The sequence below is a fragment of the Amblyomma maculatum genome, chromosome 10 (assembly GCF_055883805.1).
Source record: "Amblyomma maculatum isolate TAMU_Amacu chromosome 10, ASM5588380v1, whole genome shotgun sequence".
Lineage (NCBI taxonomy): Eukaryota > Metazoa > Arthropoda > Arachnida > Ixodida > Ixodidae > Amblyomma > Amblyomma maculatum.
This window is the reverse complement of record NC_139353.1, coordinates 33,528,930-33,552,599: the sequence shown is the minus strand read 5'-3', so window position 1 is coordinate 33,552,599 and position 23,670 is coordinate 33,528,930. Positions and strand designations below refer to the sequence as shown.

General features: G+C 43.6%; 1 protein-coding gene across 1 annotated transcript; it reads right to left on the bottom strand.

Moving 5' to 3' along the window:
- Positions 1 to 473: 473 nt before the first annotated feature.
- LOC146176120 (1,5-anhydro-D-fructose reductase-like) lies at positions 474 to 23,429 on the bottom strand. The gene is made up of 9 exons (XM_084581259.1): positions 23,202 to 23,429; positions 20,165 to 20,332; positions 18,919 to 19,209; positions 17,217 to 17,333; positions 12,522 to 12,688; positions 11,715 to 11,802; positions 3,791 to 3,874; positions 1,681 to 1,769; positions 474 to 507 (listed from the first exon to the last, which is right to left on the bottom strand). The coding sequence occupies exons 1-9, from the start codon at positions 23,427 to 23,429 to the stop codon at positions 474 to 476; spliced, it is 1,266 nt and encodes a 421-aa protein (XP_084437385.1).
- Between the last annotated feature and the right edge of the window lie 241 nt (positions 23,430 to 23,670).

Genomic DNA, 23,670 nt, shown 5'->3' with positions numbered 1-23,670 from the left:
ATGAGTGGCTAAACTATAGATAAGCAATAATGAAGGCATCTAGGTCATGCAGAAAGGTGTTGCGTATATGTGTTTGCAATTTTACGCCAAAGTTATGTCTTCTACCTCGGAATTCCGCAGCGAATACCGCAATGTTACTTTTTTGTTAGACAAGCAAGCAAAGGGTGAAGCCGAAAGTGTAGTTCTCTGCAATTCATTTTTTGAATGAGACACAAACCAGAAGGTTACATTTCTGCTGGACACCAGTGCAAGAGGCGAAGCCGAACGCAAACCTCACAAGCAAAAGCTTTGTCAGATATTTTTGTCCTGTTTCTTTTCTGACTTAAGACGGTGACAATGCCAAACGCAATTTTTACGAAATATTTTTATTTCACATCACACCTTCTCTCCCGAAAGCAAAAATAGTCAATAAATCGGCACTTCACTGTGCTGAGGAGGTATAAACATGATGATTCCTCGTGGCGTCTTGTACCTCATTTGAAAGGGTACTCTGCCCTGTTGGGCAACCTGCGCAGAGGTTATGTCTGCGTTAAAACAACATTACAGTGTACACGGGTTATTTATGTAAAGAATTATTTCTCGACGACTTCGGCGATAGAATACTAAATTTCTAAGGATCTCCCAAATAATGGAAGCTATTAGAACCATAGAGTTTCTTACACTAACTAGAGGGAAAGCTGAGGGCACTGCACTTCAGCCACCATGGGCACGCTAAGAATCATGGGCCGGTGTGTTACTTGTTGCGGGACAGTCGGTTTTTCTCAGATGTATGGAGTGGCGTTACTATGATGTTTTTTCATCATCATCATCATCTCGATGTGCGTACATAGACCGCGAAAGCCATAGTAGCGAAGGCGCAAAAGCAGACGTCGCCAATAAAAGGTTTCTGTTTCTCGAAATGCCATTAAAAACTTTCTTAAGTGATTGCACAACCACAAATATTTTCAAAACGTTTTTTTTTTTTTTTCAAAGTGTGCCAATTACGTGCAAAATGTTGGTATTTGTTCTTCTCAAAACCAAGCCAATCGGAGAAAGAGCCATCGCTTATATTGGATAAATCTCACACTGACATGCTGTTTCTCTCTTTCTTTTTGCAATTTGTAGTCACAATATTGAATGTTAGGACGTTATGTACGGTAGACCAACGTTTATCTTTGCATTAGTTTTGTCCAAAAGTTGTAGTTCTGCACTCGGTAGCTCTCCGGTCCATGATGCTTTGAGCGCCCATGGTGGCTGAACTGGTCGTCTGGAAACTCCATGTAAACTCCCATAGATGGCAGCAGAGCTTTCCCTCTAGGTGAGAGTAAGAAACTCTATAATTAGAATAAAACAAGCAAAATAAAATATTACTATATTGTGCTACTAACTCAATAACAATGAATACTCTTAACGACTTTTATAATGTGAGCAACTTCCATACGCCCATAGAACTCAAATCTTTGTCAAAATCAAGATACCCGAACGGCAATCAAGTACGTTCTTGACGATGTGGTAAACAGACAGGCAAGCGACAAGTGGGTGGCTGTCTACACTTATTTATGATAAACCTTGAGTTATGCAGCTTAAGCAGCATTCTAAACTATTGCACGCTACTGTAACCAATCAAATTTCACACTGTCTCTTCAAGACCGTCGATTCGCGAAGTCTCACTGCACTTGTCCGCGACGCCATTGTACGCACCCATGAACGTTGTACGTGAACAGGCGCATGTTCCTGTCGAGTCCAGACAAGGTTTTCACATCCTGATCCGACAAGTGGAAGTCGAACACCTGCGAACAATTGCAGTTACCGAATGTGCCACATTTAGTAGTAATCCCTTGCAAGCGTTGGGGATTGAATGGAAGCTCATTAAAAAAAAAAAAAGCAGGAGCTCGACCAGAGCCTCGTATATAATTTCAGAGCACATACGTAACATACACTTATAGCTAATCCTACTACTTGCGCGTGCAGTAAGTGGAAGTAAGCATGAAAGAAAGGAACAAGAAAATTTGAACAGCATGCGTTGCAGCCTTTGACTCTAGGTCAGCTCCTCCAGTTAGCTCTTCACCGGCAGTGCTCGCTTAAAGCAGTTGACGATAATATAATAATAATAATTGGTTCACAGGAAGGGAAAGGCACAGTATCTGTCACACTTGTGTCCGTGACACCCTGAGAGAGAGAGAGAGAGAGAGAAACATTTATAGCTCTAAAAATTTCTGGTTTTAGCGGCGGGCCGATGTCTTCATATCTTCGGCCTCTTCACAAGGTCGGCGCCCGAACCGCGCCGTAAGGGAAGGGAGGAAGGTGGGAGTGAAAGTGGAAAGAGAGAAAGAGGAGCCGTAGTGGAGGGCTTCGGAGTAATTTCGACCACCTGGGGATCTTTAACGTGCGCTGACATCTCACAGCACACGGACGCCTCTTCGTTTTACGAACTTGGAGTCGCAAGCAGAGTCAGGAGAAGAGAAGAAAGAAGAGGAGAAGGTAGCGTACGCACTCCGTCAAACTCCATCTTGGGGCGCCTGTGTTGCTGTCCGCTGGCCATGTGTACCTGGTCTGTCCTGCCAGAACATATTCATTCGCCACTTTACGGGCGTGAAAGTACCTGCCATTTCTTAAGATGTCCTCATCGTCTCATAAGCGAATACATGCATTTCTTATTTACAGTGGAGTCAGTCAGAAATCGTGCTAAATTCTCGACAATGTACAAACTAATAATGAAGGCGTTTCTTTCTTATTTACTTCACTTCTGTCGTAAAAAACGTGTGCCTGTCCAAAAACACTCGCTTTAGATGTCATTGCACTTTCTATCATAAATGAAAAGCCTTCCATGGTCTTCATTCAGACTTTGCAGCATTATTCTCCAGTCCCCGCTGCAGGGTTTCCAGCTCAGCATAAAAAGCCCCTCAATGCCTTAAAGTTTATCAGTACACTGCGAATGTTTCCAAGTGTTTCTTACAACTAAAATTATGTTTATGTAAGAGGGCAGGTCATTCATGCCATGCAGGCCTGTTAGGAAAACGCAGTAGGAGAAGATAATCCTATAAAATCTTTGGGCAGCTTCCGAGTCAACAAATGGTACGAGAGCATTTCTGTAGCCGCAGCATCCAGAGTTTCACGCGCCTGTCAACAGTTTTTGCTCTTCGTACACACATTGAAATGTTTAATATTTTCTTCATTGCTCACGTACGGAAACAGGCCAGTACTGAGGGCATATGAATGCCTGATGGAGATACCGGTTCCCTCATTCAATAAATAGGAAAGGCAAAACTAAACATTTGACACATACGTTCAATGAAAAGCAGCCCCTAATACAAAAAGTAGTTTATTGGGATAACAACCTACAGAATAAGAAAACACCGGTACGCGCACAAAGCACAAATCATATGCGCCATTAATAGATTGTGTTAATCGTAGGTCTTTTTTTTTTTTTGCAGTTCTTTAAATGAAATTCAACCATCAGCAGCAATGTGTTTCTATAACATTTTACGTCGTTTACATTCATCTTAAAATCACTGAGCTCTGTAGTGCATCTAGGCCTGAAAACCTAAATTTTTTAAAACGAAAGTATTCAACATATGCAAAACAATTACCATACGTATCATCATTTTTATACGTCTAGCTCATCTCAGGTTTGATTGGTTCCTAGCGATGTCCAAAACCTAATTAGCCGAGGTGAAAACTAGTTGCTAGAAAAACAAGCTATTTTGAAGGCCGCGGTTTTATTATTGCCGGACGTACACTGCTGTTCATTGCTGTATAAGTGGGGAAAGGGACGAAACAAGACTTTAAATGTTGACCTAGCCCCACATACCTCAATGTTCTCTCGAATGTGGTCCGGACACGTGGCCCGAGGCACAGCCACGATTCCGCGCTGCAGCAGCCATCGGATTAGGATCTGCGAGGATGGAAACGAAGGCAGGAAAGAGATAAAAGAGGATTAACCGCCAAGCGCCCTTCCTTAAGCGAAAGGTCGGCAGGTCGACCTTGGGACGCAGAGGAGGTATAAACGTATTTTCGTTCCCGGCATAACAACCTCTGCCGTTTCAACCCGACATCGAAGCGTGGCGCTACAAGCAAGCTCTGGTCAGTCTACTTTATTAAGACAAACGACCCGTTTGAATGCCCTTTCGAGCGTGCTTGGCTTCTAGGCGCCGTTAGGTCGTGGTCAAGGGCCCAAGTGATGCAAAGCGGGACAACATTGGACCAATGCGGCGCACGGTGACACGGGTGCCATCTTTACCAAAAGCAACGAGGCAACGAATTTTTGTTTTTTGTGTGTATCGACACCCTCGAAGCTCCAAGTCTATGTAAGATAAAAAGACCGTATGTCTGTATTTCAAGAGCTCGTGGTCCCTACGGGTGCTACAAAATTGAAATAACAGGAAAACTGTTTTCAGATAACGTTTAGCAAAGATGGTACATTCCTGTATTTAAAGATGGACTGAAACCAAGCCTGTTTAACGTCACTAGTTAGCGAGAAATGTCCTTTGTTGTCATGACCACTTCCTTATGCTTTTAGGCAGAAATAATAGTCGGCGGCGGCGCATTTCCTGCACTGACTCCCACCAAACATGTAATAAGGAGACCATAGCAGCGACTAGGGGTCCGAACCTCAGCCTGTACGCTAGGTATGTGGGGTTCAACACCCAACAGGTTTTTCTCCATGAGCGCAAGCTTTGACCTGGTTTTAGGTTCGTCTTCTCGCCGAGGAAACGAATACTCAATTGGTAAGAATGGTTATACGGCCACATCTCGTGCAGATCAAACAGGTTTCAGGCTATTCAACAAAAACGCCTTATGCCAAATAAAATTATAATCAACAACACCATCATCTCATACAGCGACGAAGTGGGCAGCCAATGTTTTTTATTCGACTTTTCGAAGCTATAGGAACAAGCCTCCACTACGACGTATCTAGAATATGATGTCGCTTTTGGACGTTATGTCCCAAAATCCAACAAACCAAGCTCTTCTGCGATGAACTTGAGTAGACTGCAGTTATGTTTAAAAGTGAATATGCGCTACCAAACAGGCACAATTCATGAGCTCATTTTTCTTAAGCATTTCCAAAATATATACTCCCGTCGTTTCCAACTTGATAGGACTGTTCGTTTAAAAAAAAATGGCGATAAATATGAATAAATTCTAAATAAAAATCCTACGAAGCTCGCGAGTCGTGGTGAATATAAAAATTTATGAAGCCTCACCTCTTGGTAACGAATGACCCGCCGACACCCAGCTTCCATATTTGACATTTGATCCATAACTCATGCGCCCTCAATTCATGCATTAACGAATGAGGCAAGAATAAACTCTTAAAACGAATTTTGCTGGACGAAAGTTTAAGCACCCTTGACTTTGAAAATCATGACGTTGAACCGTCCATCCCCCTTTCGCTTCTTAATGTCGCTTTCGCCTGTAAGCCTTGTTCTACGCTTTGACAGAATATAGATCAGCCTCGAACATGGGACGCGATAAAACATGGCTGCCACCTTTTACTTCCATATCGCAGCAATAATTTGGACACAGCACAGCACATCGCACCGTTAGCTCAGCATTTTCTTTTCATATTATTGTTAACATTTCACTGAGCTTTATCTAATGTGGCAGCATAAGAATTTGAATGTTTATAGCGTAGTTTGATAAAACTTTCAACCTGCTAGGCTACTTCTGGCTCATATTACTTCAAAAATGAAGAATAAGCCACTTGTCTGATGCAATGCCAATGTAAAAAAAAAAGGGGCAGGGTGTGTTATCTTCTTTTGTGCTATAATTTAGAACGCAGAATTTATTGCCGCTTGTATGATGCAATGCCAATGTGAAAAGGGGGGCAGAACCTCTGTCAAGCTTCCGAGCTTTTAGTCCTGTCTCTTTCTGTAATACAAAGAAAATAAAAAACAGATTGATTGATTGATTGATTGATTGATTGATTGATTGATTGATTGATTGATTGATTGATTGATTGATTGATTGATTGATTGATTGATTGATTGATTGATTGATTGATTGATTGATTGATTGATTGATTGATTGATTGATTGATTGATTGATTGATTGATTGATAATAGGTCGAGTGACGCTGGTATTCCGTCTTGGTTTTTTTTTTTGCGAACTTGCATCTGACAGTCAGAAGAATTCCTGTCACCGAAAGTCATCTTCTATTAGCTAATTCGTAGGTGTAAATAATGGAACAGCGAAAAGGAAACATAAAAAAGGTTTTTTTTTAGTTTAGCCGCAAGATATTAGGTCACAGTGATAATTAGCAATAAAACAGCACTGCACGAGAGGTGGGAAAATACTTTTTCGAGACCTGATCTAAAAAATGGAGCCCGTCCCAAAGAAGCGGGCGTCCCGTAATATAGACTGCTCAAGTGAACACTGATATAACAAGTGAATGTGAAAGAACGCGTGCAAGGGAATCCGTATTCAGATAGCGGGTCTGATTACAGTGGCCGAGATAATGAGCCTGGCAGTACACTATTTTCTTTCTATATTTTACACAGCCTCCCTTCCTTGAAATAAATCCAGAAGTATAGAAAACAATGTAAAGAATGAGACGAATAGCTGGAGCAACGTATACCTCCTTTCTCTCTTTACATTTCTTTTTCTTTTCTTGACCGCGCTTTTTTTTTTTTTTTTTTGACGTCAGCGCTAGTCACCTCAACCCCCGGATACTACTTCATGAAAAGTTTAGTAATTGATTTAAAATGGTATCACCATCAACTGTAACAGCGAAATAACCTCTTTGTTGAGTATACATCACGGTTGTAAGCAGAATATTAGACATAAAGGCTAAAACATCAAATAAATAGCGCAACTTGAGCACTAAGGCTGATATTTATCTCGATAATGAAATACACGATCAGTCTGCGTGAATTGTAATGAATTGTTCTCTTAAATTACTGGCAATATAGAGACACATTATTATTCTTTTCAAACATCAGGCATTTACATGTAAAATTTTAGAGTTGCAGTTTAACTCTCATACAGTAGGAGCGCCATCGAACTGTGCCTATCATCCTGCAAACCAATAGAAGAGAAAACGCAGCTTCGGAGCGGTACAAGCAACCAGGAGATCAAATGACGCGTGTGCCTTTATAGAGCGAGAGGAAGAAGATGGCTACATGGTATGAAATAGACAGAACAAAAATAGAAGAGGGGGGAGGGCGGAGGGGAAGCCACAGTTCGCAGGTCGAGCCAACATTTCGACAAGTCCACTTGTCGAAACGTGGGCTCGACCTGCGAACTGAGCCGCTCACCTTTTACGCATGCCTTTAGAATGACACGGACAACACAATGCACAACCAAGTGAAAGCAATCCAAGCTGAAGGTTGCGGAAAATTAGGGAAGAGGGGATAGAAGTTTGCAGGCAAAGTGTGGTCGCGGCGGGTACTTGATAGCGCTAGTTAGAGATCAATAGGAAGAAGCCTTTTTTTCTCCTCTGGACGTAATACGCTTGCTGCTAGTAATGATGATGATAATAAACCTAACTGAAGTTATACCATTATGGCATATGGTGGTACTAGAGTCGCCGTCTGTCGCGACTTCATATTCTCCCTGCTCAGAACTTTCCTACTTGATTTATTCTCAGGTCTATATAGTGTGTAGAGAAAAAGAAAACCAACATGATGTCCAAAAGTATCCAACTACAACGTTGAGCATCAGCACGAAACTTTATTGTAGCGTTCAGTTATTATATGCTTTTGACATTTCAAATGTGGTTAATGAAAGGGAGAAATGAAATTTTGGCGTCTCAACTCCTTTTGACAGGAACCCGCAGCCTTCCAACCAGAAGGAACCGGTGGCCAGCTTCTGTTATGTTCACTGTAACTCGCGGCACATGAACTACATGGACCGAACTTCTGGACGTTGTTTCCTTTGCATCCAATAAAAAACGGTGCCCAAGATCCCACCTGTCAGACTGTCAGACAAGGGCAAAGTTATTCAGCGACTGCTCCATTTGCTTTGCGCTATCAGGTACCTGGACCTTTTCTGTGCACTTGCTTGTGACTTGCGCACAAAATACGCGAGAGGGGAAAATAAGGGTGAAAAACGCAGACCCGGGAGGCTGAAAGGCCCATGAAACGATTCGAGAAGCCCGGCTCGAAAGGCGTCCTCCAACACGCCACCCTGATATGGTCAAACAGTAGCAGGGAGTATTACGCTATCGGATCGACATCAAAAAGTACAAAAAAAAAAAAAAAAAACTTTTACACGCCACTTGACTACTCTCCGCTAGGCAGGGGATGTGACTGTCGAACAGGCGCTAGGGAAAAAAAAAAAAAAAACAGGATTTATGCTGTGAGTGACCTATAGACTTCTTTTTTTTTTTACTTAAATGCAACTCTGTGCAGTCGCGAAGCCAAAGCTCACTAGTCCTTCGAGAGGACAGACGTAAATAAATGAAATGTAGAGGGGTGCACTTTCAACTAGGAGCCTTACTAACGTATGGCAAGCAAGTTACCATGTTACCAAGTTACCAAGAGCTTAAGTGTTCTACTTTTCTAAAAAGCAAATATTAACGAATGTGAATATATCTCCATCTTGTGGCAGCCACATACATCCATTATATACCTCATATTTATGTTATCGCTACTTCTGTTAGCTACCAGTAAAAAAAAAAAACTCAGAATTGATTGCTCTCTCCCCTCTCCTTTCTTTTATTTGAAAAAACAAACCCAAACACATGACTGGACCTGTAGCGTGTCTGGCTATTAATGGGTTCAAATACAAAATTACCACATAAGAAATGGCAACTATTTCAACACTAAATACCAAATCACAAAACAATTCTCGTCTTGACAACTCATATCTGCTGGCAACTATTGACAATTCATGACAATTCATATCTGACAATTCTGACAATTATGACTGTCTGACAATTTGCAATCATATCTGCAAAATGGGTGAAAAAAAATTATAATTGCAAGGAAAGACAAGACCAAACCAGAAGTTACAAATGCCCAAATACAGACGCGAAACATATTTACTCCCACGTTTCAGAACAACCAAGAAAAATATGTTTAAAGAAATCCAAAAAGTTGTGCTTCAATTTTATTTCATCCACTGACTCATTCCATATCAGCTGGGCACCATAGAAGTATTTGACCATAAGTGTTGTAACATGGTGGCAGAATAAATCTGTTATCAGTTGTGGCACTTGTCTATCTCAGTTGTGATCCTAAAAGCGACATGGACAAGATATTATTGTTTCTCATACGTAACAGATACGGGCAATATTTTGAGCTGCAAATTAATAACTGCTTCCAATTATGTTTTACAGGTACTGCACCAAGTATCTAATCAATAGAACAAGTGAATATGCACACGTGCACTAGATATTTTTGCAGTAACAGCGGAATTTTGTGCAGTTACAGCAAAAAACTTCAACACAACTACTAAATAACTATAAAAGTGCCACACAGCGGTAAAAACGTCTGTTGTTACGACAACGATATATATATACTGTGGCGTATTTTTATCACGTTTGTCTCTTTATTTTTCATTTTTTTGTATAGTTGTCGGCATGCAGCGCCAAGCTTGAAGCAGTGCGGCCGTCCTTCTACGATCATGAACAAGGTAGAACAGACCACATCACAGTGTAAGATACATAATCGCGGACACACGATTCCCGAACCACTGACAGATAACGCTCCCTAGTTCATCTAGACACCAAGAGACGACTAAAACTGATTAGCGACACCGCGATAGCTTTTAGTTTGTACTGAGACATGGTAGCTCATTCGTGATTTATTTTTTTTTTTTCGAGGGGGGGGGGGGGGGCGGCAAATTTTTATCGCTCAGCCGACAGAAGACACTGAGACCACACTCCCGGATTGGAAGTGTGCATGTGATACCTTATCTGACCGCTCGCATGCAGTGCGCATTTGTTTGGTATCCCTACCCATGAAAGTTACGTCCGGAACCATATCAAGAAACGGCAAGGCGCCCGTGTGCTGTGTGTCAGTGCACGCTAAAGAACCCCAGGTGGTCGAAATTTCCGGAGTCCTCCACTACGGCGTCTCTCATAGCCTGAGTCGCTTTGGATGTCAAACTCCTTAACCCAAACCAAACCATATCAGGAAACCCAAAGTTTCCACCTATTATCCTTTCTCGTCCTCCCCACCAGTGTTCCCTTCTGTAAACGACGTCGCCATAAAAGGTTAGAGAATGCGACCAACAAACATGTTGTTGTTGGTGTTGTTTTCTGCGTAATCTTTTGTGTCAGTACAGAACGGAAGAGTCAGAATTTCTGGTCTGTCTTTTTTATTCAAGAAAGAAAAAGTAAAAGCGAAGCGAAAAGGGGGCAAAAGAAAATCCTGAAGCGCGCGCCACAAAACCATTTACAACGTGCCGCCTTCTCTGCGCTCTGCAGCAGGCATGGTTGATAGCCACTGAAGAATGACCGTGAGCTGCAGGGCCCTGTCGAAACCAGCCGCCGATCAAACTGGCCTGATGCCGCTTTCATCGAGCGGTGGTCGCAAATCTCTCTTTCCTTCCCTCTGCTTCCTCCACCTCTAGCCATCTCCGTCGCAGAGATATCGACCGCGCGGATGCAACACGGGATCAATAATATCTTGCCTACACTGGCGCCGCCCTAACGCCATCCTGAGGCAAAAATTGTAACTACTGCAGGAGCGCAGAGACGAAGAGGAGTCTTTTGGTGAAAAAATGAAAAGTCATCTTTGTGGCTTTTGCACGGCGAAGAACGAGAGAAAAGCGATATAATTCTTTATTCGCGGTTTAAGCACCATCTCGCAATTAAAGTTAGCTTTCCTTTTTTTTTATCTCAACGAAAATTACCTCCGAGTTCGAGTAATGTCATTCCGCGAGCAAAAGAAAATAAAATATTTGTCTGAAAAAAAAAAAAAAAAAAAAACGAACGTAAAATTTTGTCGTCACTCTACTCAAACTCGTGACTTCCGCTTTTAGAAACAGTTACTGCCGCCATTTTGTACAGAGGGACGTAATAGCGTAGCCTCCGAGATATATAGGGTGCAATTCTATGTCGACTCACACCGTTTGCTTGTGAAACTGGCCAGTGATGGCGATAACTGTATTCCGTTTCCTGGTATTTCTAGGCTACAAAGGCTGTGTTTCCGGTGGATGTCATCTCTCTGATTTCGAATACCGTCACTTGCCGATTTCGGCCGAATTTTATCGGCTCTGAGTGCACTTAAAATAGTCAAATAAGATAAAAATGAGCTCCTGTGGGCAAAGTGGTGTTTCAGACTACACGCAAGGTGCTTCGCTGGCAGTGGCGTCCGCATTGGCGACTAGAATGCTCCTCGCAAAGATCAAATTTCAAATTTTCTGTCTCATGTCTTTCGAGTGAATAGCTTAGTTAAAAAGGTAAAGCAGGCAAAAATAACTGAAGAGTTTTAAATTCGTAAAATCCTGCACTAAGACCGAGCCATAGTGTGCACTCTGCTCAATTTCTGAACTCCTGTCATCACTGCTTTATTGCAAAACAAGTTCAACTTTTTCTTCAGCTTCGTGCGTTTGCTCTCCTCGCTCACCTCCCCCCTACCCTTCATTTGATGTTAACAAGGATTATCTTTTTATTCGCGAGGGGCGATGTAGCTCCAGCATTATTCCTGCATTTCAACGGTCGCGTCGTTAATCCGTGAAGATAAAGTTGTGAAGATAAAGTTGAAGATAACGATGGCCTTCAACGCCATTAGCAACCCTATGACGACAGCGCCATGGTTAGGGGGCGGAGCGTGGCAATTCACCTGCGCAGGCGTCTTCCTGTAGATGTCCGCCATTTTCCGGAGCACTTCGTGGTGAAGGAGGTCTGAGTGGTGCGATCCCTCTCTAGCCCTGCAAGAAAATACGGCCGGTAGTGGAAGCCTCCTTCACTCAGTAGTTACGGCATTGAGCTTCTAAACACCGGAGAGCAGTAGTTGATCGCTGTCACAGCAGCAGAATTTAAACCGAGGCAAAGCACAAAATCCAGCCCTGTATGCGCAATGTCGATGCATAATAAATATTTACCAGAAGGCTGAAAAAATCCTGAACCCTCAACTATAACTCTTGTCTATTCATCCTTCCCCTCACAACACGGTGCATGCGTCCACCGATATGTGAGAGTAGTAGTGCGCCCTTTGCTTTGCTCAAGGCAAGTCCTCAAAGTTGCCTATGTAACGCGGAGAGTGAGCAAGAGCACAGGCTTCATTTGCAGCTTTTTCTTTTTTTTTAACCACTTAGTTTGCAGCAGGCTTGCAGCGCGAAAGCAACTAGTCTTGCAGGTGGTCCGAGACAAACCAATTTACTCCATAAACTTAAGCGGGGATTGGGAGTAGTGAGCAAATGTATGTTTGATGGACATTCAATCATTCAAACAAATAATATTCTGAATGTTATTCAGCACAAGAAGTGACGCGAAAGTTTCCAGTAAGGAAGTGTGATTACATTGATGTCATTCACTACTTCACATCCACACCATCGTAAACCGAGAGTGGAGCCCGAACCGCATTTCTCTGAGGAAAGCGCAAATGGACCTGCGATTGGTCGCGCATCAAAGTGACTTTCAGACTCACCGTTCGTCCTTGAATGCCGTTGCTGCCGCTGTTGTTGACGCCGTTGCGTTGTGATGATATCTGCTACTGGCTGGGCTCCCCAGAGGGGCGTACGCCGTGAGACAGATGCTGTGCTCTTTGCAGAACTCCAGCAGGTCGCTCTGATTCAGGTAAGCGTGGCACTCCACCTGCGCGCGAGCGGAATAAGTGACATCATATCATACCTGCAGTGCATAAGCAACTGTGACTTACATGTACATGTGTGCACATGTGACTGCCTGTGGTCTCATTAGAGGCCACAGTTGAATATAAGCTATGACCAGCAAGGCCTGCCACATAAAACAATTGACTTGCTTTGGTTTGGATTGGATTGTAGGTTTTCAAGACTCAAAGCGATTTAGGTTTTAAAGGGTACGTAGTGGAGGACTCCGGATCATTTTGATCACTTGGAGTTACTTAAGGTACAGACATCGCACAGCACATGGACGCCTTTTCCATATCGCCACCATGGAATGAGGGCTGTCGCAGCCAGTAACCTAATCGCGTCCTCCGGCCCACTAAGCGAATAACCTAAACCGCTGAACCACCGCGGTAGTGGGGCAGTTGGGGTACGTGGGTACGTATATATATCTTACAAATAAAGCCACGCATTGCTAACGAGTTGCCGATACGAGAGCTAGGATGAGGCATTGGGGAAGCTGCGGCAGCTATGTAGTTCTCAGTTCACCGTGTTTGGAATAGACCTAGCCCTGAGAATGGGGAAAGCGGCTGCATTGTACTTTTTATCCACCTGTTCCTTAGGCTGTTAATGTCTTAGTCTTGTTCCGACGTGCTCGGCCGCACAGATAGTTTTGCGCCTTCTCCATCTTCTTCTTCTTTTTCTTTCCTTCTTCTTCTTCTTCTTCTTCTTCTTCTTCTTGACATTGCCTTGCTAAGCAACTCGGGGGATGAACTGCAAATAATGATTGATGACCTAGACAGGAAAAGTAGAAAGGTAGGCTTGAAAATCAATATGTAGAAGACTAAGATAATGTTCAACACTCTTCTTCTTCTTCTTCTTCTTCTTCTTCTTCTTCTTCTTCTTCTTCTTCTTCTTCTTCTTCTTCTTTTTCTTCTTCTTTTTCTTTTCCTTTTTCTTTTTCTTTTTCTTTTCCTTCTTCTTTTCCTTCTTCTTTTCCTTCTTCTTTTTCTTCTTCTTTTCCTTCTTCTTTTTCTTCTTCTTCTTTTTCTTCTTCTTTTTCTTCTTCTTTTTCTTCTTCTTTTTCTTCTTCTTCTTTTTCTTCTTCTTCTTTTTCTTCTTCTTCTTCTTCTTCTTCTTTTTCTTCTTCTTTTTCTTCTTCTTTTTCTTCTTCTTCTTCTTTTCCTTCTTCTTTTTCTTCTTCTTTTCCTTCTTCTTTTTCTTCTTCTTTTTCTGCTTCTTCTTCTTTTTCTTCTTCTTTTTCTTCTTCTTCTTCTTCTTCTTCTGCTTCTTCTTCTTCTTCTTCTTCTTCTTCTTCTTCTTCTTCTTCTTCTTCTTCTTCTTCTTCTTCTTTTCTTCTTTTTTTTCTTTTTCTTCTTTTTCTTCTTTTTCTTTTTCTTTTTCTTTTCCTTCTTCTTCTTTTTCTTCTTCTTCTTTTTCTTCTTCTTCTTTTTCTTCTTCTTCTTCTTCTTTTTCTTTCTCTTTTTCTTTTCCTTTTTCTTTTTCTTTTTCTTCTTCTTTCTCTTCTTCTTCTTCTTCTTCTTTTTCTTCTTCTTTCTCTTCTTCTTCTTCTTCTTCTTCTTCTTCTTCTTCTTCTTCTTCTTCTTCTTCTTCTTCTTCTTCTTCTTCTTCTTCTTCTTCTTCAGAAAACAAATGCAATACTGTATAGTCTCGGAACGGTACAGCAGTCCACGATAGCTAGAGAACGTTTGGAGATGGTAAAGAAATACATATCCTTAAAGCATGTAGTGACCGCAGATCTAGACCACGAGAGTTAAATTGTTAGGAGATCAAGAGATCGGTGGAGTTCTTTTAGAAAATACTCTCGAATTATCAATAGCAATTTGTCGGCATCTCACAGGACGAAAATATGTAATATTTGCATTTTAACGATACTAATCTACGTGGCATAAACGTAGAAACCAGAAAAGGGGTTTTACTCAAAAAATGGAGATAAAGCTATATGCGAGCTGTGGAAATCGAAAGGATAAGTGAAACAATAAGAGATAGGAAAAGAGCTGGGAGAGTCAGCGAATAAACTCAAATTGTTGACACCTGTAGTCAAATTGAAGATGGGCAGTGCATGTAAAGCGAAGAAAAGACTCTCGATGATTCCGTAAGGTAGCGATGTGGGCTTCAAAAGCAGTAGTTCAATTGCTAGAGCACCAAACGCGAAATTTAAAGGTCGTGATTTTGGATCCTAACGGCGGCCATGTGGTTATTCTTCCCTTCACTTGTCTAATCGTACATTTCTATGTCTTCCTAACTATTTCGCATTGATTAACACAAGAAAAAAAGATTCTCTATGCTTTCCTTGGTGTGAGTGGTTGCTGGCCTTCTTTGTATGAAGTCTGGCCACAAGTGATACAGGAGGCGATTCATTGGAGATTTGTGAGAGATACCTTTGTACCGTTAGCCTGGTTATGATGATGATGATGATGATGATGATGATGATGATGATGATGATGATGACTACCGAGAATTCCGCGCATGTAAGAAAATGCGATTTTTTTCTAATTTAGAGTTACTTTATAGCCCACCTTTATGACATGCCTCTCGGCTCACGCTTTCTCTACAGACCGTATATTCTTCAGTCAGTGGGTCAATCAATGGATTCGTCTACCAATCGATAGGTTTTGCACTGAAAGAGCACTCATTCAAAATTATACAAATCAGGGGCTATAAACATGCGTCAATGCAGCTTCGTAGACACACAGAAGCGGACAATATCTCTTTTTTTTTCTCTGTCCATCTCTTTCTGAGTAGCATTGCCAAATTGCTAATTCCACTGTTAAATCTGCAAAGGCGCCTTTTGGTACGCACACGTGCGGCAAACACTTCTAAAGGCGGCGGTGGACATGTCGGTGACTTCATCATTTGCACGTTTGTCTCCTCCCGTAAATGAGAATACACCTCATTAGCTGCAGCGGTGGCTTCGTCCTGAACTTAGCCTAACCAACGAAGGTGCGCTCCGAGCACTGGCTGGAGATTCGATCGTGGCAACACGAAAACTGCATTCCTGTGTCGCAGTCCTAGAGAATGGAATCGACTGCCTGCAGCTAGACGTCGATACAGCTGGCGAAGTTGCCCTCTACTTACAGAAGATTATCTACAAAACCGGACAGGTATCTACTTCGGTGGACATTGCGCCAACATGTCTTTCTGCAACCCCTCTTTAATGTTTTCTTCGAGCTCGAATAGCGCTTTATCTTCCGCGTTGGTTTTTTTCGCCACCAGGGTTTAAAGCCTCTACTTATCTACCGTACTTTCTCCAGCATGTGAATTAGGACATAGTTTATTATTAATTCATAGATCGTTAGTTATGTTTTTCCTTGACTGATCATGCAGCAATTTAAAATTTCTTTTAATTCCAAACTATAGCAATAATCACTAGCGCATACTCCCGTCAGTATATTACCCTTCTGACGAAGTCAAGAAATGCTATTTAGAATAAGGCAAAAGATGTGGGGCAAAGAATCGACCTGTTGCGGATACCACCTTCGCCGCTGGTGGTAGTATTGAAGTCGGGCGCTGTAAGCCTTAGGGCGCTGTTCCGACTACGCTTCGCAAGTCCGACTACCTTTCATTCCGGAAGAAAACTGCGCTGATCGTCACATCGTCAGCGAGTCGGGATTTGGGACAAAAATAACACCTATTCGCGTTGAAGCGGACGTGCTTTCTCGCCAACGCCGTGTCTGCGCCGGCGTGTGTGGCGAAGGTACGTAATGAGGTGCACTTTGTTAACAGAAAGCAGCCAGGACATTCGGCAATTAGTGCCGAAAGTAATTAGGCGCCACGAGAGAGAGAAAAGCACGTCGTAAATGATCGCACTGTTACGCAGGATTTCGTCCACAGCGAGCCCCGAGTTTTCAGCGGCAGAGTTATTGAACAGAGAAAATGTTTGCAAAAGCGTAACTAGGCATAAGCTAGAACTAGAACTCATGCAGTTTTTTTTCGCAGCCACTGCACTCTTAATATTGTTCCACATAAATGTTAAAAAGTTCTTATAAGTAAAACTTCCACTTATATAAGTGGAAGTTCCACTCATAACTAGAACCTTTTTTGACACGTGGAACCAGGTTAAGAGTGTGATTGTGCGTTTGCGCAGAGGTAGCTTCCTTAGAAAGGGAGCCATCTGTTTCTTGTTGAAAGAGACGATAATTTCTGAAGCAAAAGTAACCTGCGGTGCATGTTGACCTATCGCAAGAAATTGTCAATGTCATTTCTGCAATAACGGCGGTTTCGCCTATCGTGGACGACGGTGGCAGAGCCCAGTTGAATAACGAGCACAGTAAACTTAGTAAGGCAATACCACGGCTGGTTTAACGACCACTACAAGCTGTTCTTTTCTGCAGCAGACAATATTTTCTATAATCATAGCGTTGATAACGAAACATATCAGTGTGTACAAAAGCGTATCTACACGCGATATATTAATAAAGCAGGCGACCCGTAGGGCAAGATAGCAGCCATTAAGGTCAGACAAGGAAGAGGAGGGTAGATTACTTTGCTCTTTTTTGCAAATAATCCGTAGCTACCTGCAGGGCTGCTGGCTTGATGGTCGCCACACCGAGAATCCTCTTCACCTGTTCCTTGTTGAAATTGCAAAGTCCTATCGAGCGCGTCATACCCATGTTGGCTGCGTCCTCCATTCCCTGCAAACGGAAACCCACAACGAGAACGATGGAGACCCCAAGTCATAAAAAATTAACGGAACGACGACAGGCTCGTTAGGAGCATAAGTCGAAGCGAACTGGCTAGCCTACAACTGCTTACCAAGGAGAAAGTGAGACCAGTACAAGAGCATAACTTTTTATTATTTTTATTTTGCGGCTGACGCTGCAATGTGAAGGTTCCCGAGCTTAGTGTGTCTGAAGCCACCGCCAATATTCGTCCTTGCCTCCAATCGTGATCGGAAAGAAAGTACCTAAGCGGCCAGGCGAGTGCTGCACGGGCTCCTCACATGGTATGCCACCCAAAGGAGCGCGATCATGTAACCCTCCCGAAACACAAAGAAATGTTTAACAAGAAAGCCCTGTGTGCTTTCGTTGTCTTTTTATGTGTAGTCATTATCGACATGGACCCATGCCAGCTATATCGCGCTGATGTCGTGCGTTAGCAGTTGTGTATTCAGCACTGAGTTTATTTTTTGTTCTTGTTTGCCGTATCGTATTTTAGCATCAAAGTGTCACAGGTCGGCCATTTGAACCAACAGGTGCAGCTTAACGCTGCGAAGGATACGCTCAACAATAATTTGCACGTGTAGGGATAGCATCTCTATTGCGCACTCTATATGTTGTCCTTTGTTCTCCTCATTTTGTTAACCTTAAATTATTAAGTTGTATTTTTGCTTTCTGTATTGTTTTGTTTCTTTGCACAAAATTTTCATCTTCCCTTGACCACCATTCTTGAATTTTTTAGCCTTCATGAAATAAATAAACTTCTTTTTTATGTGGAAAACGTTACATAAAAGAGAGAATATCACATGTCTTATTTCAATTTTATGTGAAAGAAAACGAGGACATAACGGGCATTCACGAGCGGAGGAGACCTTCTACAATACCTCAGCGACAGACGCTGGGCAGCTAGGCGAAAGGTTGCTTGGTCGAATCCCGGAAGTGGCGACCGCATTTTGAGAAAGCCGGTGCGTAAAACACGCCCGTTTGCTTCGCAATATCAGCGAACGTAACAGAACATCAGACGGCCGAAGCCTACGCAGCCCTTCACTGAATCACCTCTTTCTCTCCTCCTCCTTTCACTCCCTCATGTGCCACTTTCCACGAAGTTGACATGTCTCCGCATCCTCTCTTTGTTAAAAAAATTGCAATAAATTTTGAATTAAATACTATAATTTACGTTCTTCACGACTGCCAAATAAAAGATGAAAGGACTAAGCCATTAAAACCTGCGCGAAAAAGGCGGAAACAAATAAGCAAAACAACCCTTAGCCTATTTCACGACCTTGTCTCGCTATCGCCTTATTTGCTTTATTTGTTTTATGAGATCTAACACCCAGAATTGCCTCAAATTATTAGGAACGCCATAGTACAGGGCTTTCTTGTTTATTTTTATTTTATTTTCATAAACCAGCAAGCCCTAGAGCATGCGTTACTGACGATATTCCGTAGTGACGATGATGTACACTCATGTATGTATGCAAAATTTGCTTTCCACAGTAATAAAAGGCCCTTACGAGATACATTCTAATTAAAAATCAACCCTCCTCGACAGGGTCCTCACCCTCCACGTTTCCAGGATATCGGTCAAGTCCACCGTCCCAACGCTGTGTACTGCAGACTCCTCCTCTGAAACGGGGCTTTCCGGAGATTCCTTGCCTCCCGAGATGCCGGGGCGATATGTTGCCGGCATGGCAGAGCCGCCACCATGCTCACCATGGCGGTTCCTCTTGAAGGCGCGCTCGTACACCGGAAAGTGTACCAGGTAGAGGTCGACGAAAGGCACCTGCAGCTTCCTGATCGACGAGCGCAGATACTTTCGGACCTTCTGGCGTTGGTTCCCCTCACACGGTAGCTGGACCGCAGCGAAGACAACGACGACTCAATTAAATTATACACAATTTAGTTTACTGCCAACCAACGCATCTTTGAAATAGATGCTAGCAAGGTAAACATGTTTCGACCAATTAAGCCCTCTCCTACTAGTCTGCCTTCCGTTCTTCCTTTTGATAGGCTCCGCGCCTGTGTCGCGCATACATAGAAAACGTGAAGGCATCCCACGACTATATCGACGTACTATGGGAAGCGGGCGAAAAAATTTCTTCCCTTTGTTTTCGTGAGGAAGTGCTTCACAGGGGAACTTGTACTGCAGTCGTTCCACTAGCTTGCTGTATGGCGTAAGCGACTGATCCACATAAGTAACGCCATCTCGCGATTAATGAACGAACCAAGCAGTGCGAACCGGTCCTAATGGGGAGGGAATGATGATACGGCTGGCGCATAAATGAAGAGGTTTGCGGAAACCGAAACATGTTATGTCTTCCTTGACTAAGCTAAATGGTTGGTTTGCGCTGCTTTCTGATAGCTTGAATGTTTACACTAGGTGCCGATAGAAACAGGCGGGTACATTGCTGACCACGGAGCCTCACAAATATGTCAAGTTCTGTTTTTAAAGGCTTCCCCGACAAAGCTTCAGTCCTAAAAAAAAAAAACAATACTCGCAAAAATGTCATCTAAATAGGTTGTGGATATTAGAAAACATTACATTCCTTCTGCGATGATCTTGCATAATACTTCTTTTTTTTTTTTTTTTTGCTGTAAAGCACTCTGGTTCCTTTAAATAATTCAAAGCGCATAATATTTGTGGACAACATATGTAAGCGCTCTTCAATATAGTTTCAAGCTGTCATGACAATGCCGAAAGCAGCTGACGAACAACAAAGCTATGGTCGCTAGAGCATAGGTGTTTTTAAATGTGCCTCACGGTAAGAACTTTCTGTACCGCTCAGTCACTTAAATGCGAAACGCACCTTAGTGACGATGAACAGCTCCTCGCGTTTGACCTTTCCAGCGGCGATAACCCGACGTAACGCGTTACCGATGGCCATCTCGTTGCGGGCCGCGTGCGAGGTGTCAATGTACCTGTAGCCCGCGGTCACCGCAGCCTCCACCACACTTTCCACGACGGCAGCGTCACCCTGCGACGCAACTCTGACCGTGAACGGTGCATGCGTGCGCGTGTTGCTTGAATGTACTTAAGGCACTACTTACAGCCCTGAGTTCACAGCTCAATTCACAGTGGCCTGCGGCAACCTTGTCCTCCACTACATTCTTTGCCACAGCTGGCGCTGCCTTGCACAGAGCACATCAGTCGCACTTCTCCGGGTGACCACTGCTCGATGCATCTGTTCACAGCTATCCCAAACGTGTTAGACGTACAGCTGGAGATTGCACTATTCCTTTCATGCTTTTTTTGCGTCATATACTCTTAGCGTCGTTGCTATTGCCTCCCGTTACAAGCCCTGCGAGGCCGAATTACAACCGGTATGACGCCTCCAGAGTGCGCCCTACTTTTATCTCTTTTTTATGCAATAGCGTAAGAACCTCGTTCTGCTAAAAATCCGGTGTCGTCGCTACCGCCATGCGGCGATCGGGAAAAATCCTGATTGGCCGACAGGGCCATGACGTCACAACCACATGACCTCGCGCGGGAATTTCATACTCCCCACAACGTTCACGTTAATATAAAGTTACGAGTGGTATGCTAATGAATATGTGAGTAATAGGAGAGGACCACGTGCCACTATCCTGAAGGCGGATCACAAATGTCTCCGTAATTTTATGTTTTTACCGCAGGTTCTGGCCTCGTTTATCTCCATGAGTATACGCGTGTAATTCGGCCCTCTTGTGTCCCAATCCGCTATCACGGAGAAGTGCGCACTCTCTTCCAAGGTTAAATGCCTTGGCTGGGCTTCACAGCCGGTCGGCGTGCATGATACATTAGTCGTACTGCTTCGCTCCTCAACCTTACATGCTGCTGCTGCCACCTTCCAGGAACTCCAGTGCTTTAGGAGAGCGTGTAGGTGGAATGACAGCCCGCTTCCAGTGTGCTTTTTGTTAAGTTCCGGTTTTGCCCATGCGCATGCGTGGACTTTCGGTTTATCTTGGTCCACACGCTATTTGGATGTGTTCTTGTTTGCGTGCATCGAACAGAGAACTCGGAGTGGCATAAGTCTTCCCAACTCGAGTCTGACCCCGGCCATGGTCCAGTCTGTTTTACTCTCCACTCGCTGCAAGAGTTCTGTTGCGGACCTGTGACCTCGGCAACATTGTTCTGTCATGCGTAGGGAAGCGCGAACTATGGCCAATATAAGCTTCTCTACTTTTGCTCATCTTTAGTCTAAACTTCGCGGGTAAACTTTTGCCGATGAATGCATGCAGTCCTACACTTGGGCGTTGACTCGCTTTGTTGTTTATGAAACTAACGCGCCTGCAATTCAAAGTAGTTATCGGAGCAACGAAGGTAGCTTTGTTCTTTCACATCTTGATAGCGATGCAATAATTGAGCATATACAAAATATCAAGTGGCTCTTGACGTGATATACCAAACGCGAGGTACCTTCAGATTTATACCATACTGCGTCACCTGTTAGGAGTGTCACAAGGCGATCACTTTAATGCTGCGACAGGAGCTTAGTCAAACTGCGTCCTGTCCAATGTCTTTGTTCTTCTCAGTTTCGTGTCAGTCTTGTCCTTCCAAGCATTTCGCCTCTTAGCAGCAAGAGAACGCTTGTAGAGCAGTTGCAGGGTTGCGCTGAAAACGGATGTTCATGAGATATAAGCTCTAATCGCACTTATGCCCATATCCAGTGATCGCTGTTATACACAAAATATAATGAAATGGAAATAACAAGAAGAATAAGATTGGGATGGAGCGCATTTGGCAAGCACTCCCAGATTATGACTAGCAGCTTACCGGTATCGCTCAAGAGGAAAGTAAACAACAGTTGCATCTTACCTGTACTCACCTATGGGGCTGAAACGTGGAGGCTAACCAAGTGGGTTCTACTTAAATTGAGGACAACCCAGGGGGCCATGGAACGAAAAATGGTAGGGGTAACATTGAGAGATAGGAAGCGTGCAAAGTGGGTCAGAGAAATAACTCAAGTTACCGACATTCTAGTGGAAATCAAGAAGAAGAAATGGGCATGGGCAGGACATGTAGTGCGAAGAGAGGATAACCGATGGTCGCTTAGGGTAACAAACTGAATTCCAAGGAAAGGAAAGCGTAGCAGGGGGCGGCAGAAAGTTAGGTGGGCGGATGAGATTAAGAAGTTCGCAGGGGTCAAGTGGATGCAGCTAGCACAGAACCGGGTTAATTGGAGAAATATGGGAGAGGCGTTCGCTCTGCATTGGGTATAGTCAGGCTGATGATGATGATTGGAAGGAATATTTCTGCCAGATTTGGGCTCTCTTCCACACTCTTATGTCTAGAAGGCGTCAAAGCTTTCGTCAGCCGTGATTGCTAGCGCAGCGACAAATATCGTCGCTTCTGCTCCGTCCTTTCGAGCAAAGCTTCTTTCTGCTGCGCATTGTTGGTGATATTAACCTGAAATGAGAAAGCTTAAAATGGCTTTCCGTTAGCTGCGGCAGATTCAAAAGAAACTCACCACTGGTGGGAGAGCTGGCAGCAACGGAAAGCACGCAGCGCATTTCAACTTGGTTGTTAAAAACGCTCCCTGGGTATAACCGCAAGTGGAGGTTAAGAAGGTTAGAGTCTATCTGCCAGAAGCTCTCCAGTCCGCCCTATAACAGCTTGCGTGTGTCAAGAAAAAAGAAAAGCGGTAAGCGACCAGTTAGTTGCTTTGGGCATCGAACTCCGCACCACCAACATACGAGACGGGTGCCCAGGTAACAGGGTCGGCGGTATTTGAATTTACGTTCACGTTTGCGACTACCACTGCCCTGAAATGTTAACACGGGATTTTGGGCCATAATTCTCTCTCGCGAGCATGTTTTTTGGCGAATGCAAAGCACATGCAAATAAAGGCTGCACGTTTATCTTACCTTGCAAATGCCCAGACCGATCATAGGCATCCAGACGCCGTTGTTTAAGAGGACACAATGGCGTCGAAAAGTAGTCACCGGGTCCGTGTGGAACAGGCTGCGCGGAGTCATTGTACCGGAACTGGCGAGACGCTGCGGAGTCTGCTGAACCCTGGGCTCCGGCTGTCTGACGCCATCCTCCTGGTTCGTCCCGGTCTTCTCGTGACGAGTGTCGACGCTGCTACTCATGTTCTATTCACAGTATCACACACAGACGCATGAGTAGTTGACCACACAGTACCATATACACAGCGCCACTCCGATCGTTGCAGTCATTCAAGACGCCAGCGCAGTATGGTGACGCCATCCGAATGATGTGGATTCGGTAATGTGGATAGTTGATTCGAAAGCGAACAGAAACAATGAGTGGAGGAGCAAGCATTATTTAGCTCAATAATCAGAACAGAAGCTTATATCGAGCTGGTTAGTT

Coding starts and splice junctions, on each gene's coding strand:
- LOC146176120 (XM_084581259.1), bottom strand. CDS start 23,429: ATGAGTAGCAGCGTCGACACTCGTCACGAGAAGACCGGGACGAACCAG. Junction 3,875..11,714: donor ACAGGAAGACGCCTGCGCAG/GTGAATTGCCAC, acceptor CCATCCTCGCAG/ATCCTAATCCGATGGCTGCT. Junction 1,770..3,790: donor ACATTCGAGAGAACATTGAG/GTATGTGGGGCT, acceptor AATTGTTCGCAG/GTGTTCGACTTCCACTTGTC.